The 18,868-nt window shown below is 39.6% G+C and overlaps 1 protein-coding gene across 3 annotated transcripts in view; it reads left to right on the forward strand.

Moving 5' to 3' along the window:
* The window catches only part of LTBP1 (latent transforming growth factor beta binding protein 1), a 366,216-nt gene that overhangs the window by 113,117 nt on the left and 234,231 nt on the right, over positions 1-18,868 (forward strand). For all 3 annotated transcript variants that reach the window (XM_056567405.1, XM_056567406.1, XM_056567407.1), the window contains one exon: positions 10,213-10,391. In XM_056567405.1, the coding sequence (XP_056423380.1) occupies positions 10,213-10,391 (179 nt within the window). The remainder of the gene's footprint in view (positions 1-10,212; positions 10,392-18,868) is intronic.

Here is an 18,868-nt window from a genome sequence, read left to right on the forward strand (position 1 = left end):
TAAATGTCCAAACTATTTAAAATATAAGGTTAGTTAAACCAAACAATCAATGGCGTACACGTAAAAGAATACCAATGTCCAAAACTGTGTATTTTTGATCACTTCATATACCATAAAAAAAACATAAATGAAAGCGATCAAAAAGTGTCATCAATATAAAAATGTTACCGATAAAAACTACAGATCACAGTGCAAAAAATGAGCCCTCATATAGCCCTGTATGCGGGAAAATAAAAAAAGTTATAGGGGTCAGAATATGACAATTTTAAACATACTAATTTTGGTGCATGTAGTTGTAAAAAAAAATAAAACCTGAATAAATTTGGTATCCTTGTAACCAAATGGACCTACAGAATAAAGAAATAGTGTAATTTCTACCGAAAATTGCACTGTGTAGAAACAGAAGCCCCCAAAATGGTCTTTATCTTTTTCGATTTCTCCCCAGAAATATATTTTATTTGGTTTCGTCGTAAATTTTGTTATTAAATGATTGATGTCATTACAAAGTACAAATGTTGGCGCAAAAAAAGCCCTTATATGGGTCTGTAGGTGCAAAATTTAAAGCATTATGAGTTTTAGAAGGGAAGTGCAAAAACTAAAATTGGCCTGGTCCTTAACCCCTTAAGGACGCAGGATGTAAATGTACGTCCTGGTGAGGTGGTACTTAACGCACCAGGACGTACATTTACGTCCTAAGCATAACCGCGGGCATCGGAGCGATGCCCGTGTCATGCGCGGCTGATCCCGGCTGCTGATCGCAGCCAGGGACCCGCCGGCAATGGCCGACGCCCGCGATCTCGCGGGCGTCCGCCATTAACCCCTCAGGTGCCAGGATCAATACAGATCCCGGCATCTGCGGCAGTTCGCGATTAAAATGAACGATCGGATCGCCCGCAGCGCTGCTGCGGGGATCCGATCATTCATAACGCCGCACGGAGGTCCCCTCACCTTCCTCCGTGCGGCTCCCGGCGTCTCCTGCTCTGGTCTGTGATCGAGCAGACCAGAGCAGAAGATGACCGATAATACTGATCTGTTCTATGTCCTATACATAGAACAGATCAGTATTAGCAATCATGGTATTGCTATGAATAGTCCCCTATGGAGACTATTCAAGTGTAAAAAAAAATGTAAAAAAATGTAAAAGTAAAAGTAAAAAAAAAGTGAAAAATCCCCTCCCCCAATAAAAAAGTAAAACGTCCGTTTTTTTCCTATTTTACCCCCAAAAAGCGTAAAAAACATTTTTTATAGACATATTTGGTATCGCCGCGTGCGTAAATATCCGAACTATTAAAAAAAATGTTAATGATCCCGTACGGTGAACGGCGTGAACGAAAAAAAATTAAAAAAGTCCAAAATTCCTACTTTTTTAATACATTTTATTAAAAAAAAAATTATAAAAAATGTATTAAAAGTTTTTTATATACAAATGTGGTATCAAAAAAAAGTACAGATCATGGCGCAAAAAATGAGCCCCCATACCGCCGCTTATACGGAAAAATAAAAAAGTTATAGGTCATCAAATTAAAGGGATTATAAACGTACTAATTTGGTTAAAAAGTTTGTGATTTTTTTAAGCGCAACAATAATATAAAAGTATATAATAATGGGTATCATTTTAATCGTATTGACCCTCAGAATAAAGAACACATGTCATTTTTACCAGAAATTGTACGGCGTGAAAACAAAACCTTCCAAAATTAGCAAAATTGCGTTTTTCGTTTCAATTTCCCCACAAAAAGTGTTTTTTGGTTGCGCCATACATTTTATGATATAATGAGTGATGTCATTACAAAGGACAACTGGTCGCGCAAAAAACAAGCCCTCATACTAGTCTGTGGATGAAAATATAAAAGAGTTATGATTTTTAGAAGGCGAGGAGGAAAAAATGAAAACGTAAAAATTAAATTGTCTGAGTCCTTAAGGCCAAAATGGGCTGAGTCCTTAAGGGGTTAAAGGGGTAATTCGGTGGAAAACTATTTTTGTTTTAGATCAACTGGTGCCAGAAAGTTAAACAGATTTGTAAATTATTTCTATTTAAAAATCTTAATTCTTCCAGTACTTATCGGCAGCTGTATACTACAGGGGAATTTCTTTTCTTTTTTAATTTCCTTTCTGTCTGTCCACAGTGCTCTCTGTAGACACCTCTGTCCATTTTAGGAACAGTCCAGAGTAGAAGCAAATCCCCATATTAAACCTACTCTGCTCTGGACAGTTCCTGACATGGGCAGATGTGTCAGCAGAGAGCACTGTGGTCAGACAGAAAGGAAATAAAAAAAAAAAAAAAAAAAAAGAACTTCCTCTAGAGTAGAGATGAGTGAAGTTACAGTACTTCGATTCTGAATGAACCTCGGGGCTCGGCGTTTGCTGACTTTAGCCTTCATAAATTAGTTCAGCTTTCAGGTGCTCCGGTGGGCTATAAAAGGTGGATACAGTCCTAGGAGAGTCTCCTAGGACTGTATCCACCAGAGCACCTGAAAGCTGCTCCAGTGGAAAACTTTTTTTTTTAATTTTAATCAACTTGTGCCAGAAAGTAAAAAACCAGATTTGTAAATTACTTCTATTAAAAAATCTTAATCCATCCAGTACTTATTAACTGCTGAATACTACAGAGGAAATTATTTTCTTTTTGAAACACAGAGCTGTCTCTTGACATCTCTGTCCATTTTAAGAACTGTCCAGAGTAGAAGAAAATCCCCATAGAAAACATATGCTCTGGACAGTTCCTAAAATGGACAGAGATATCAGCAGGGAGCACTGTGTTCCAAAAAGAAAAGAATTTCCTCTGTAGTATTCAGCAGCTAATAAGTACTGGAAGGATTAAGATTTTTTTTTTAATAGAAGTAATTTACAAATCTGTTTAGGCACCAGTTGATTAAAAAAAAAGTTTTCCAACCAAGTACCCCTTTAAGGGGCTAAAGCACAACTCTACAAATCAAATCCTGCCTGTTGAATAAATTGACAACTAGGTGTTACTGTTCCCCTTGTCAAAGAGATGTGCCCCCACACGCTGTGACGGTGTCAGCAGTGATTAGACAATTTCAGACTGAATAGGGACACACCCTCAATTGGTAACTCCCAGCTGTCAATTTAGTCATTTCTAGGAGATAAAACTCGACCACAGGTCCTTTTCAAATTTTAAGATATATTTGTATTTTTTTCATCGTAATTTTTTTTTTTACATAAGGCTTTTTCTTTTACCTAAAAGATTGTAACTGCTGGTATATATAGATATATAGATAGTTACTTGTACCTGGGATATAATAGTACATTTTGAAAGTATGTTTTGTGGATGACGACGAAAGAATTGTAACTTTTGGCTTTGACAATGACAATTAATCTTTTCCTTCTCAGCTTTCTCTTCTGTTGTTACCCTGAAAGGTCTCCTGATCATAAACTTCCCATCATTCAATGCTCAAAGCATGATGAATGGTCGGATCCCCACCTATTCTTAGTGCTCCCCTGCTGTTTATGCACAAGAGATGTCCTATGTCTTTTTATTGTAATCCACCGATTTAATTCTCTGACAATGATAAATGTTCTTCTGGATGCTTTGGGATGAAATGTGTCTTAAAACTGACCAGTTGGAATATAAAAAAAAGAAAAATGTGTTTCCCATGCAAATCTTTTTAGACATCCTAAACTCAATTTAGACTGTTTCCACATGAACATGCATTTATTTTTTATAATTAAACCTTGGGGCAAAATGATTAGAGCTAGGGCTGGGCGGTATACCGGTTCATGCCGAATACCAAAATTTTTGGGCTGCACGATATGAATTTTTCCCCATACCGCAATACTGGTTTGGCCCCTCCCCCTTGGGAATGAATAAATTATCAGCCCAGCGCAGCGCTGTCCAGCTATCAGCCCAGCGCAGCGATGTCCCGCCCCGGCCAGTGATAGGCTGAGCCCACTGTCATGTAAGAAGCCGGCTTCTTACATGACAGTGGGCTCAGCCTATCACTGGCCGGGGTGGGACATCGCTCCGGCCGGTGATAGGCTGATGGCTGTCCGACGTTCCAGTCCCCAGCGTAAGGCCCCGACGTATGTAAGTCTATTTTCTTTATCTTTTGCAGCCAGGGCATAGGGATATAGCGTAGAGCAGTGGTCACAAAGCTGCGGACCTCCAGCAGTTGCAAAACTACAACTCCCAGCATGTCTGGACAGCCGTTTGCTGTCCGGGCATGCTGGGAGTTGTAGTTTTGCAACATCTGGGGTCCGCAGGTTGGAGACCACTGGCGTACAGTAAAGAGTTCCAGCGCCGGCGTCCCCCAACAAAGAGGAGGAGGGCAGTGTTTGCGGGGTGACACATGTGAGTAGTACCCCGCTGGGCTGATAATTAATTGGGGGGGAGCAGAACAGTGCTGGTGGGTAACATGATTTGGGGGGGGGGGAGCAGAAGAGCGCTCGCGGGTCACATGATTTGGGGTGGGGGTGAAAGAAATACAGTTTTATACCGTGGAACCGCCATAAGTTATAAGTTACAAAAATACCGTGGTACACATATTTGGTCATACCGCCCAGCTCTAATTAGAGCACTTTCTCCAACCACTTACATTCGGGGACAGCAAAGTTAAATTAAATGGTGTCCCTGTAATTTACGAAAGCTTTAGCCATGTCACAGAGACATGTGGAAAGGGGAAAGACTCAGGTGATACTGAAATAAATCTACATGCGGAGATACACCTTTACGGGAACATTATGGAACCTTTGCTCAGGCACAGATAGCAGGTGCTCTGGCAGTGTGCACTGGGCCTTACAAAATAGGAAGGAGGTGTGTGTGCATTTTACTAGAAGAGCCAGGAAAAGCTAGAGGGCGGCATGGATTAGAGATAATCCGATGAATGTGCACACTGAAAGCTGTAGTATCCTAGTGGGGCAGGCTATAGGTCATAAAAAATATTTCCGAATAGCTGTCATGCAAAGCCAGATTTTCATTGAATGGTTTTGTATTGTGTATTTTGACTTGGTTATGACAGTACCATATGCACCTCTGTATGATCATGATGATCATAGTGCCTCCCCCAGAGGCCTAATATGTAGCTTCTGGGCCCCAATGCTAAATCTGTAACAAGGCCCCATGTCTACCACGTGCCATTTACAAAACTGGTGTTTTTTTTGTTGAACAGAGGTGGTTTGGGGCCCCATTAGGCACCAGAGTCCTGATGCAACAGCTACCTCTGCACCTCCTTTGTGTATACTGTATATACCATTTGAACTACAGAACACCTTGACGTGACAGCTGTAGCTGGACAAACCAGACTCACTGGGTGCAAGAAAGCAGGGGTGTTTTCTCCAAAAAGTATGATATTCTAAACAAAGGGGTGTCCAATTTTTGCTAGGGACTCATTGTTACAAAAATTGTGAAATCATAAAAAAAAAAAAAAAATCATAGTTACTACTTTGTTGCTTCTTGTGTCTTCATAATGGGGGGAAGTTTTTAAGGTATGAACTTGAATAAAAATCGATATTTTACATCATGCTACTTTCAGATTTCTTGAAGAATGGTTGGCAAATCAGCTTTTTTTTTTTAAGTTTAAAGGGGGTACTCCACCCATAGACATTTTATCCCCTATTCAAAGGACAGGGGATAAGATGTCTGATCACGGGGGTCCCACCATTGGGGACCCCGTGATATTGGCTGCGGCACTCCAGACATGAGAACTTAGCTCCGTGCCGGATGACTTGTGATACAGGGCAGAGGCTCGTGACATCACGGCCACGCCCCCTCAATGCAAGTCTATGGGAGGGGGCGTGACACCCGTAGGTGATAAGATGTCTAGGAAAGGAGTACCCCTTTAAAGCCAAGTATATGTTTACATAGCCACTAGCAGTATAGTTTTAGATGAAGACCCTGTCTGTGTCTACGTTAAAACCATGTGGTTTCACTTTAGAAAAACAAGAATCTCCTATTGACTTCAGTGGTAGATGGTGAACCACAAAAATGTTATTTGTTTCTTGTTTTCCTGCGTTTTAACTCTAAAGCTTCAACTAAAATTAGTGGACACTTTTTGTTTTGGTTGTGGTTCCATAATTTTTGACAGAAATTAGTCAACCATCTTCAAAATAACTGTAGCTTATTCCAAAATAAAACAAAAATAATAAAATGCTGCATTTTTGTGAAGAGGAACATGGTTTGTGAAGCTGGAATTTTTTTTTAGTAAAACAGATGTCTATGTGCAGGAGTATTTTAGTGATTTATTGCTTTTTTGGACCAGTTTAAACCGTACACAAGCAAAAATGGAGAGGGAGACTGACAAAGAAAAAAAAGAAAAAACATGTAGCTTTGCAACATATGGAGGGCCATAGTTTGTAGACCACTGCTTTACACAAAAAAACAATAAAGCTTTTTTAAAGTTACAAGTAAATCAAATAGAAATGGTTTGTGATATGATTATAAAATAAACAAAGTTGCTTAATTTAGGGAGATTCTATAGGTACTTGTATATACCGGTAATAAAGTCATCTCCTGAGATTATACTTGTTAATTTGTATAAAATTCCCACGTCAGTAAAATAGAAGTGTGACCAATGTGTGACCAAAGTTCTTCAGTCCAAAACTGGTTTTGGTTGGTAAAGTATGTTTTTTACTACCTTCTAAATCTCCATGAAACTATAGGATCCTTTACCAGATGTGTTAATCCTTTTCATTGCTGGGAGCCTGCAATGTATTATAGTAGTATAACCCTTCCTTGCGTAATTCATTGCTGGGAATTACATTCAGGCCGTGTTTATGCCTCTTCAGCTCATTGTAAGTCATTCATGAAATTGAGGAATCCGCAACTGAAGGCCACAGCAACCGACTGCACTGGGTGGTCCTAACCTTACTATATAGTTACATGCATCTAGTCTATAGGACAAACCATGATCTAGATCTGACTAAAGTTGACCACACCAGTTCATATTTTATACAATTGACTTGGCACATGGCGAGCTTTCTATTGGTTAAAGGGGTATTCCGGTGGAAAACAATTTATTTTAAATCAACTGATGCCAGAAAGTTATACATATTTATAAATTACTTCTATTAAAAAAAAAATATTAATCCTTCCAGTACTTTTCAGCTGCTATATACCACAGAGAAATTTTTTTTCTTTTAGAATGTCTTTTCTGTCTGTCCACAGTGCTCTCTGCTGACACCTCTGTCCATGTCAGGAGCTGTCCAGAACAGGAACAATTCCCCATAGCAAACTTCTCCTGCTCTGGAAAGTTCCTGACATTGACAGAGGTGTCAGCAGAGAGCACTGTGGTCAGACAGAAAAGAAATTAAAAAAGATAAGAAGTTTCTCTGTAGTAAACAGCAGCTGATAAGTACTGGAAGGATTAAGATTTTTTAATAGAAGTCAATTACAAATCTGTTTAACTTTCTGGCACCAGTTGATTAAATTTTCCACCGGAGTACCCCTTAACATGCAGTGCAACTTCATCCAAAATACCAATCTCTGCTCACAATAAGCTCATTCCTTTTTAGTAAGAAAATCAAAAGTTATATAGGGGCTGTAAAAATCTTCCTTTATTGATCATTATAAAAACCACCAGAAGAAGTTGTGTGATCCCTTATTATAAAGGTACTAAAGCGTTTTAAACTATCTATAAACACAAAAAAAAAAAAAAAAGCAAGAGGTACTTTCCATAGAGAGAAATTAAAACACCATGAAAGTATTAGAAGTAATGAATGGAAAGTAAGGACTGGACCTAATAATATACCAAAGTTTAGTAAATTATATTAACTAAGCAAGAATAAAGAGAACCTGTGACATGCATAATTCCAATGTGTTTCTGTCCTCCTAACCACTTGTCTACTTGGGTGGATTAATACACAATAGAAACTGGAAATGCAATAGTACATTTATAGGGAGATTTATCAAAACCTGTGCGGAGGCAAAATTCACCAGTTGCCCATAGCAACCGATCAGATCGCTTGTTTTATTTTTCAGATGACTTTGTAAAGATTAAAGAAACAATCTAATTGGTTTCTATCTCCCCCTTTGAATTTTTGGATTATTTTTGACAGGAGAGTACAGTAAGGTGGGGGCCGAATTAGTTTCAGACGGAATGATTTACCTTGTAACAACCAGAATTGAACAACCAGCTTACAGGGAGCTGTAATAAGAAACTAGTCTGTCAACTGAGAAACAATATTAGCCCTTAAAAATTGGACGGGGAAATAAAAATGTCCTGACTGTTCAACCCACTGAGGTTCCCCTTTGGTTCTATACAAATAAACATGCCTTCATTTACAAGCCCCAATGCTATCCTCTTCTGTAGTACTACCGTACTAGTCTGTCTTATCCTTGGAGCAAAAGACAATGGTTGATCGCAGGGGTTTGGTATTATTACACACTGTTGTGCCAAGATCTTTGGGAACGTTTTTTTGGGGGGCTTCTTTAAATTCATGTGCCATTCGCTGCATCCTTAGGTCATGGAATAGGCATGATGTAACTGTTCCCTGGAGTGATTATGTATTGCGCTTATATTTGGTTTCAGTAAGGTTTGGGGTGTATGTTTTATAAGTCTATATGGCAGATAGTACTTGCTGAAAGGGTTTTACAGAACAGGAATAGTCTGTCATTGGCTACTTGGGATTAGGCGGTTAATCTCCCGTGTGATAAGCACTACCTTGCTAACGCTTGCACTGACATGAGGGTTAGGTCAGAACAGATTGCTTAGCTCACTGTTTATGTAGCTCCCACGCCAGTCTTCTATGCATTCATTACCAATCCAGGAGCCTATGTTGTCTCCACGTCTGCAGATAGATCACTCTCATAGCCATCACTCTTCACATTGACTGTTTGCTGCTTTTTGTTACATTTTAGCTTCATTAGGAAAATTCTGAAAGTTGCTTTTTATAGAATGGATTTTACAGGCGTTTTACACATTACACCGTCCAATTACTGGTTTAGTAATAGAAAAGGCTTAAAGTTTAAGTAATATTTCTAGGAATTCTCTAATAGTTTCCTGTTATATTGTAGTCTCAGGACCAACAGACCTTAACAATAAACACATCACATGGGAAATGAAATAAATTTAGGATTAACCCTGCAATGACTGGGGTAGTATGGGAAGAAAGATATGTAAAGTAGCTCTTTGACACCACCTATTGGAGGTAGCTTTCTTCTCAAGTCAACGTTTGACACCTTTATAAAGTCTTTTTATGAGTAGGATTATAGATTTGAAAATTAAAAAGAAAATAAGCTTTATTTATAATCGGTCATCAAATCACAAACTCAGGGGATACAGACACAGCATAAACTGGATTTTGGCACAAAATATTTCACATGTACGAAGTATAAGCAATGGCACATATCCTACACTATATAATATAACTCTGCACTACATTCTAATAAAGCATCACATGTCATTCCAATACAAAACAACAGAAGAGTTATAGGGGAAAGGGAACCACAGGCCTAAATCTTTGTTTAAGAACAGACACATGGGGGAGAGAGGTATCTGTAGTCTTCTTCCTTGATGTCCAGACTGCCCATAATTGAAAGTTCTTTAACAGGATGTAAATGGGCACTGCTAAAAGAGGTGCATAGTTGTTTCCTCAATGAATGGGCACCACAGGCAGCACTTGATATGGTAAAGTCTGTGAGCATGCATGAAGTTCTCAGGGTTAGGCCCTCCTGAATGGCCATTCATACCAGGGCTTTGTGCACATTGATAAGCCTGCTAGAAGTCATATATATTACCACACGGTGTCAGCTGTGGCTGCAGGCTCTAGAATCTAATGAATACTTTGCTCGGATGACCTTGTGGAGTGTTTTTGGCTTTAACAAGTCAGGCTTATGTCTCCCTAGTTGGTATTCCTTCATGAACTTCCTGGTAGTACCAAGGGGAAGTCCCAGTTGTAAGGGTAGGAGTTGTCCCACTTTTCCCATCCCAGTCTCCTCAAAAGAGGTTTAAGAAAATAGCAAGATCTTGACTCTGAGAACAGAGTCATTAACAGACTCACACTGTCCCCATCTACACCTGGCTCCCTTCTGTGTTCCCAATATAAAATAATAAAGAAATCAAAGCACCCAGCACAGGCTTGTTGTCAGCATTGGCCTTGTCTCCACACACAGCAGGATCCTAGTTCCTGATACCTCCTACCTTTAGGAGATAAGGATAGTCTACAGCATTCTCTCGTGTTAGCACTGTACATGCCTCTCTGCATATAGTGGTGATCTGGTGACTAACCTCATTAAGTAGTCTTTGTTGTTTTGTACAGGATGATACCACCACAGACTTTGACCATGAACCTCCAACATGGACAGACACAGCAGTTCATGATCAAACCAAAGTACTTCTCTAACTCCAAGAAAGTTCTCCTGGGTGAACAGTCCACAGAAGGATCACTACCTCTCAGAGCAAATGGTCTGGACCATCTCACGTCCCAATTACATCATTGTAAGTTTTGCATATGATTTCTTTTATTATAGTCTCTGCAAACAATGTATTCACACTACCATTTACTTAGATACTTTGGTAGATGTCAAGGGAACTAAAAAAATTGCAGATACATACAGATATGTGAAGTCTTAATTCTTTATATTTGGTTATCATAGATTAAATTCTAGCACACAATGCCAGTCTGTTGTATATAAAGCTAAGGCTGGGTTCACACCACGTTTTGTTAAATACGGCTCCCGTATACGGCTGGGAGGAGGGGGGGGCGGGGCTTAATGGTGGCGCCCGCACTCAGCCGTATAGGGGAACCGTATTTAATGTATGTCTATGAGCCGACCGGAGTGAACCGCAGCCTCCGGTCGGCTGCTTTTTCGGCCGTATGCAGTTTCCCGACCGCAGGCAAAAACGTGGTCGACCACATTTTTGCCTGCGGTCGGGAAACCGCATACGGCCGTAAACGAAGCCGACCGGAGGCTGCGGTTCACTCCTGTCGGCTCATAGACATACATTAAATACGGTTCCCGAATATGTCTTAGTGCGGGTGCCGCGATTAAGCCTCGCCCCCCTCCTCCCAGCCATATACGGGAGCCGTATTTAACAAAACGTGGTGTGAACCCAGCCTAATAGAATATTGTCATAACAGGACACCAATTTTTAACACTTTTTAGAACCTTAAATTCTTCTAATTTTCTAAACTAATCAACTTTTAACTTTTTAATGTGCTTCAAGTGGTCTGTTTTATATTTTTCACCGTGTGTCACACATACAGGGAAAACTACCACATAGCTTTGCCTTCCAGCACTGTGGTCCTAGAATGATTCTAACTAGAGGAAACATCTACTTGCAATTTGAATAATTTTCCTTTTCCTAAACAGGATTTTTCCCACACACCAAAAAGATAGTGACAGGTTTCTTGGCTTCCTATGAGGTTGGCCCTAGTGTGTAGGTATATGAGACCAGGAATAAGAATGTGAGGGCTGGTTTGACGTAAGTGTTTACAATCTATGGCAGCAATACAGAATATACCAAGTAAATAAATGTTCCAGTTCTTTTAGAGTCCGTTACGACTTGCTTAATCACTGTTTTTCAACAAAAAGATTAATAAAATAAAATATTGAACCCAATTTTAGAACTTAAATTGTAGAAAAGGAAAATATTTTCGCTCATGTGTCATACATGTGTAAAACTAGACTCAAACATGTTACTCTTTTAAAAACAAGGATGATTGACGGGGCAACTATTTATGACTGACTTGGATGTGACATAGACAAACAATAATTCTCAAGCTAAGGATATTAGTTTTGGCCCTTTTAGCAATTTAGTCACTCAAGCTGGTCGTGAAATGTTTTATACTTGTATTACTGAAAAGACATTAAGTCTTTAATTCAACAACGCAGTGTCATATTTAAGTAATATTTAATGCAATTCCACAAGTTAATGTTAGCACAGGTAGGAAAGACATTTAATATTTGTAATATAAAACTCTTGTCTTTTGGCATTAGGGCCTTACAAAATGTTATGCTGTTTGAGCTCTTTGACAGGTGTTGGCTTTGGCTAGAGGACTACAAATACACGTGAAGCTGCTATTTAAAACTAATCTATATATATAAAACTCAATGTGTGTGTGTATGTATGTGTGTATGTTCCAGCATCACGTCCAAACGGCTAAAGATATTAACATGAAACTTGGCACACATGTCACTTATATGTCAACAAGAAACATAGGATAGGTGATTTAACCCTTACTCACCCCCATTTGCCAGGGTCGGGGTTTTTGTTTAAAGTCCTATACAAGTCTATGGGAAATATATGTTACTGCATAACTTCCAAACGGCTGGAGATATTTCAATAATACTTGGTCACATGTTACTTATATAGTAACATAGTAACATATTTAATATGGTTGAGAAAAGACCAGAGTCCATCAAGTTCAGCCTATATCCCTAATGAGTCCCTACTGAGTTGATACAGGGGAAGGCAAAAAACCCTCATGCTAGAGGTAAAAATTCCTTCCCGACTCCAAATATGGCAGTCAGAATAAATCCCTGGGTCAACGTTCTGTCCCTATAAAACTAGTATATATAACCAGCAATGTTATTGCTCTCCAAAAATGCATTCAGACCCCTTTTGAATTATTTTACAGAGTTCCCCATGACCACCTTCTCTGGCAGAGAGTTCCATAGTCTCACTGCTCTTACAGTAAAGAATCCCGGTCTGTGCTGGTGTAGAAACCTTCTTTCCTCTAAACGTAGAGGATGCCCCATTGTTATAGATACAGTCCTGGGAATAAATTGATCATCGGAGAAATCTCTGTACTGCCCCCTGATATATTTATACATAGTTATTGGGTCTCCCCTGAACCTTCTTTTTTCTAAACTAAATAACCCCAATTCTGATAATCTTTCTGGGTACTGTAGTCCTTCCATTCCCCGTATTACTTTGGGTGCCCGTCTTTGAACCCTCTCCAGCTTCACTATATCTTTCTTGTACACTGGTGCCCAGTACTGTACACAGTATTCTATGTGTGGTCTGACTAGTGATTTGTACAGCGGTAGAATTATTTCCTTGTTGTGGGCATCTATGCCCCTTTTGATGCACTGCATGATTTTATTTGCCTTGGCAGCAGCTGCCCGACACTGGTCACTACAGCTAAATTTACTCTTAACTAAGACTCCTAAGTCCTTTTCCACATCAGTCGTCCCAAGTGTTCTCCCATTTAATACAGAATCCCAGCCCGGATTATTCTTCCCCATGTGCATTACCTTACATTTATCAGTTTTGAACCTCATCTGCCACTTCCCAGCCCAAACCGCCAACCTGTCCAGATCCATTTGTAACCGTGCACTGTCCTCTATAGTGTTTACCCCTTTACAGAGTTTAGTATCATCTGCAAAGATTGCTACTTTACTATTCAACCCCTCCACAAGGTCATTAATGAATGTATTAAATCGAACAGGACCCAAGACTGACCCCTGTGGTACCCCACTAGTAACAGTCACCCAATCAGAATAAGTACCATTAATAACCACACTCTGTTTCCTATCACTGAGCCAGTTACTTACCCACATTCTCCCCCAGCCCCATCCTTCTCATTTTATGCACCAATCTTTTATGTGGCACCATATCAAATGTTTTGGAAAAATCCAGATATACAACATCCCCCTGGTCTAGTCTGGTGCTCACCTCCTCATAAAAGCTGATCAGGTTAGTTTGATCCCTCATAAAGCCATGCTGATATGGAGTCATACATTTATTTTTATCTCAGATACTCCAAAATAGCATCTCTTAGAAAACAATTTACATAAAACCGAGGTTAAACTAACAGGCCTATAATTCCTGGGGTCACCTTTTGACCTATTTTTAAATATTGGCACTACATTTGCCATACGCCAGTCCTGGGGAACAGTCCCTGTCACTATAGAGTCCCTGAATATTAAAAATAGAGGTCTGTCTATTACACTACTTAATTCCCTTAGAACACGGGGTGAATGCCATCTGGACCTGGTGATTTGTCCATTTAGATTTTTTGTAGGCGGCACTGTACCTCTTCCTGGGATAGGCAGGTGACCTGTAATTCTTCCTGGGATAGACAGGTGACCTGTACTGGGGAGTTTACCATATCTCCCTGTATTTCACCTGGCATTTCATTTTCCTCGGTGAATACAGTGAAGAAGAATTTGTTTAATATATTTGCTTTTTCCTGATCCCCGTTTAAAATTTCTTCTTTATCATTTTTTAAAGGGCCAACACTTTCATTTTTAACCTTTTTGCTATTTATATAGTTAAAGAAGATTTTAGGGTTATTTTTACTCTCTTTGGCAATGAGTCTTTCTGTCTGTATTTTTGCGGCTTTTATCTGTTTTTTACATATCCTACATTTTTCTCTATAGCTTTTAATGCTTCTTCACTGTCGTCCTGTTTTAGTAGTTTAAATGCTTTATTTTTGTCATTTATTGCCGCCTTAACATTTTTATTCATCCATATTGGTTTTATTTTATTCCCATAAGGTATATGCATCTTACAGTGAGAATTCAATATATTTTTAAAAGTCTCCCATTTAGTGACAGTATTCTTGTTTTTGTAGACATTATCCCAGTTTATATTGTTAAGGGCTTCTCTGAGTTGATCAAACTTTGCCTTCCTAAAGTTCATTGTTTTTGTGGCCCCTCGAGAGATTCCCTTATTGAAGAACAAGCTATAATGTATTATATTATGATCACTATTTCCTAGGTGTCCTTCTACTTGCACATTAGTTACACAACACAGAAATAATGGAGTAATTTAATTAAGGAAATTAAAAAGTATATTTTTATTAAATGGTGATAAAAACATATACAATAGGGAAGAAACATACACGGACAAGGACAACAAGAGGCATCACCGCTCCCGCACTTGTAAACATAATGATAGACACAATCACAAAGGTAAATGTACAGACAAGGTCACACAGACCAAAGTCTTAGCAAAAAAAGAAAGTAAATACGTGCAATGTGTATAAGTAATAAACAGTACAAACCTAAGTAAAATATAAAGTGACCGGTGCAGCAGGAGTGACGCCACCCTAACGTACGTTTCGGAAATACCCCCAGTACGAAGGACATATATATATATATATATATATATATAGATATAGATATAGATATAGATATATATATACAGCAATAGAAGAATACAGCAGCACACTGCTAGCACAAAGATATAGATAAAACATGAGTATATAGATACAACATGAACAGCTATACAGCTATGGTGCAATAAATTGAAATATAAAATTATGAAGTTATGAAAAAGTGAGGTACTTATCTTGCAATTTGGCGGCCAAATAGCTTGGACCATCCCACCACGGTAAGGTGACCTCACCGCCAAATTGCAAGCTAAGTACCACACTTTTTCATAACTTCATAATTTTATATTTCCATTTATTGCACCATAGCTGTATAGCTGTTCAGGTTGTATCTATATACTCATGTTTTATCTATATCTTTGTGCTAGCAGTGTGCTGTTGTATTCTTCTGTTGCTGTATATTTAGGCCAGCAGCTTGCACCTGTAAGCCAAGTCCATATAATAGTTTGGAATCAATAGTGCTGGCCATCTTATCCTTTGTTTATATATATATATATATATATATATATATATATATATATATATATATATATGAATATGCAAAGCAGCTTATTACATCACCTTTTCAGGTAATGTTCCCTGGTATCAGCATATATATATATATATATATATATATATATATATACCGTATGTATATGTATATATATATATATATATATATATATATATATATATATATATAGCAGCACCTCCACAATTAAATAGTAAATCGGGTGCAAGCAGGTCGCTGGGACCCCGGTCTTGAGTCCAGATGGATACAAACACAAAGGGATGACCGCAGCACTCCAGGTTATCAAAAATGATAAAGTGACTTTATTCCATAAACAGGCAAGTGCTATGTTTCGTTGTTCTCAAGCTAAATGATAGTGATCACATCAAGGTATATAGGGTGAAACATGTCAAATATAATTACAAACAATCAAGTAAGTGCATAAAAACATATAAAGTGCATGTGCAATCAAAAGTGCATTACAGTTCATTTAAGGGATGTCTTAGACAATCCAGGTATTAGTGAGTGACAATAAAATCAAATGCATGTAAAAAAAAAAAACACACATACATAAAAAATAGAGAATGGATATTAATACTTAATGTTTGCAATACGTCAGCTGTTAATCATCTTTCATCAGTGGGCAGGGTGGGTGTATGGCATGACTCACCGAGGCAGCTAGTCCATAGTATCATGAAGGTGTCATGGCGACGAACACCAGTGTACAGGAAATGTTACAGAGATAGAAGGACCAATCATAGTGTTAGAATTGTAATCATGTGATTCTGACATCACAGGCATGTTTGCCAGCAGTCTCCGCTAGTGCGCGCAAGCGCAGAAAAGATAAAGGGCACTCGGACGGCCATATTAAAGCAGGGCAATTCATATTCCATTATTCAAAGTATATAGCAATATAATAAAGTAATGTGGAATCGCAATAAAGATATGTGACTCAAAATACTCAAGTTAACCCCAGTCCATCCATCCATAGTGCAATCATACCAGGCACTTCACCCAACCCACCAGAGGTGTCCACTGATCATTGCCAAGACCAAGGACCGGGTCTATGGCAGACATCCCCATACAGCGGTCCAGATTGCTTTCCTGGGGGGACCCCCCCGGTCTATGGGTTTCCACTGCACAGGGGTGTCAATCAGTCAAGGCACTCAGACACACTAGGGGTATACTGCTGAAGCCAGATAAAATTGGCTATGTATATTAATTCATGCAAAGTAGATTTAGAGTAATAAATTAGATAACAAATGAAAATATCAAATGAGCAAAAATGTTATAAAATAAAGTGAAAAATAATAAGAATAAATAAAAATAAATACAACTTGGATATAAAAAATAATAAATAAAAAATGTATAATATAAAAAATCCCCAAAAAATAATAAAATAAAATTAAAGCAAAAAATATGACAAAACATATATCAAGCAAAAAATGTAGATTGGTCCCACACTCTGCAACACTTAAAATAAATGTAGGGATATAGTGTAAAAAATAGTAGTGACTAAATATTTAGAGGAAACGGCGGAACATAAAAGGTTTTTCACTAAGCAGCGCTACTTTGAGTGTGGTGAGAGTACGGGTAAATTATTGGCTTCCATTGCTCGGGCCCAGCTTGCCTATATTGGCTGTTTGAGGGATGGCCAGGGGAGAGAGGTTATGGCGGATGAGGATATTATGGGTGTGATGGTGGATTTTTATAAAGATGCATACTCTACCAAGGTCTCTTGTACTGGGGGGGCCATGGCGGACTATGTGAGCAGGGCATCACTTCCTTCCCTTTCTCCAGAGCAGAGGGACGGGCTGGACTCGCCCATCTCTCTGGAGGAACTGGGACTAGCTCTGAAAGATGCAGCTAATGAAAAAGCCCCGGGTCCAGATGGCCTTCCGAGTGAGGTATATAAAAAATTCTCCGGGATACTCCTGCCCCAGTTGTTGTGAGTGGTCGAGTCGGCGGCCTTTGGTGGCTCTTTGCCTCAGTCCATGATGGAGGCCATTGTAGTACCTTTACCAAAACCTGGAAAGGATCCGTTATGTGCGGGTTCTTACAGACTGATCTCATTATTGTGTGCCGATGTGAAACTGCTGGCCCGGGTACTCGCTAACAGATTAGCTGGGGTCGTGTTGTCTCTGGTCCATGGTGGGTAAGTCTACTGTTGATAATATTAGGAGAGTGTACCTTAATTTGCAGATGACTCAGGAGGGAGCAGGAGCAAGATCAATTTTTTTCTTTGGACGCTGCCAAAGCGTTTGTGTCGAATGGAATTATCTGTGGAGGGTAATGGGGGCCATGGGGTTCGGACCTAGATTTCTTACTTATGTTAAACTTCTCTACCAGAGCCCGACTGCCCGTCTACGGGTTAATGGCAGGTTGTCCCCATCATTTGAACTACGGAGGGGCACGCAACAGGGGTGTCCCCTGTCGCCTCTGCTCTTTGCGCTTGCCATAGAGCCGTTGGCTTGTCTCCTGCGAGCCTCACCTGATCTGATTGGACTCCGCTACGGTTCCATTGATGTGAGAGTGGCGCTTTACGCAGATGACATGTTACTATTTCTGGGTGATACTGCTAGGTCCCTGTCCCCTGCTATGTCGATTATTTCAGAGTTTGGTACCTACTCTGGCCTGCTTATCAATTGGGACAAGTCCGTTCTGATGCCCCTAGATGCTCTGCCTGATATTTCTCAGATAGCCCTCTCTAATATACAGGTGGTTAAGGGATTTAGATACTTAGATATTAACATCACACCATTTTTGCATGATTTTATACCCCGGAACCTGACACCCCTGCTGGACAGGAGTTCCCAAAAGGTGGCTGTCTGGTGTAAATTGCCGATTTCGGTGGTTGGCCGGACTAATCTAACAAAAATGGTCCTTATGCCGCAGTTGCTATATGTGCTGCAGAACTCTCCTGTGTGGATAGCAATTACTTACTTTCACAGAATACAGCGACTTTTTAGACAGTTGGTATGGGGGGGGGGGGGGGGGTTTGCTAGGATCAAACTTGAAGCATTGCAAAGGGCAAAATCTTTGGGTGGGCTGGCGTTACCTAATCGCTGGCTGTATTATATCGACTCACAACTTCATCAGTTAAGAGGGTGGGTGAAGACCTCTTTATTGGGGCCTGCGGGTCGTTTATTTATGGCTAAACATGGAGGGAGAGTGCCACTACATATTCTTGAAATTGGAGCCCTGACCAGACCTCCGGACTCTTCTCCCACTACCCTGCTCCTCTGCAAGGTCTGGGGCCATACGCGTAAGGTAATGGGTCTTACAAATTTTTTATCACATACACTGCTGTGGCGTAACCCGGGCTTGCAGGTTTTCTGCTCCTTTGCGGATGCTGGTTATTGG

Source organism: Hyla sarda, chromosome 3 (assembly GCF_029499605.1).
Source record: "Hyla sarda isolate aHylSar1 chromosome 3, aHylSar1.hap1, whole genome shotgun sequence".
Lineage (NCBI taxonomy): Eukaryota > Metazoa > Chordata > Amphibia > Anura > Hylidae > Hyla > Hyla sarda.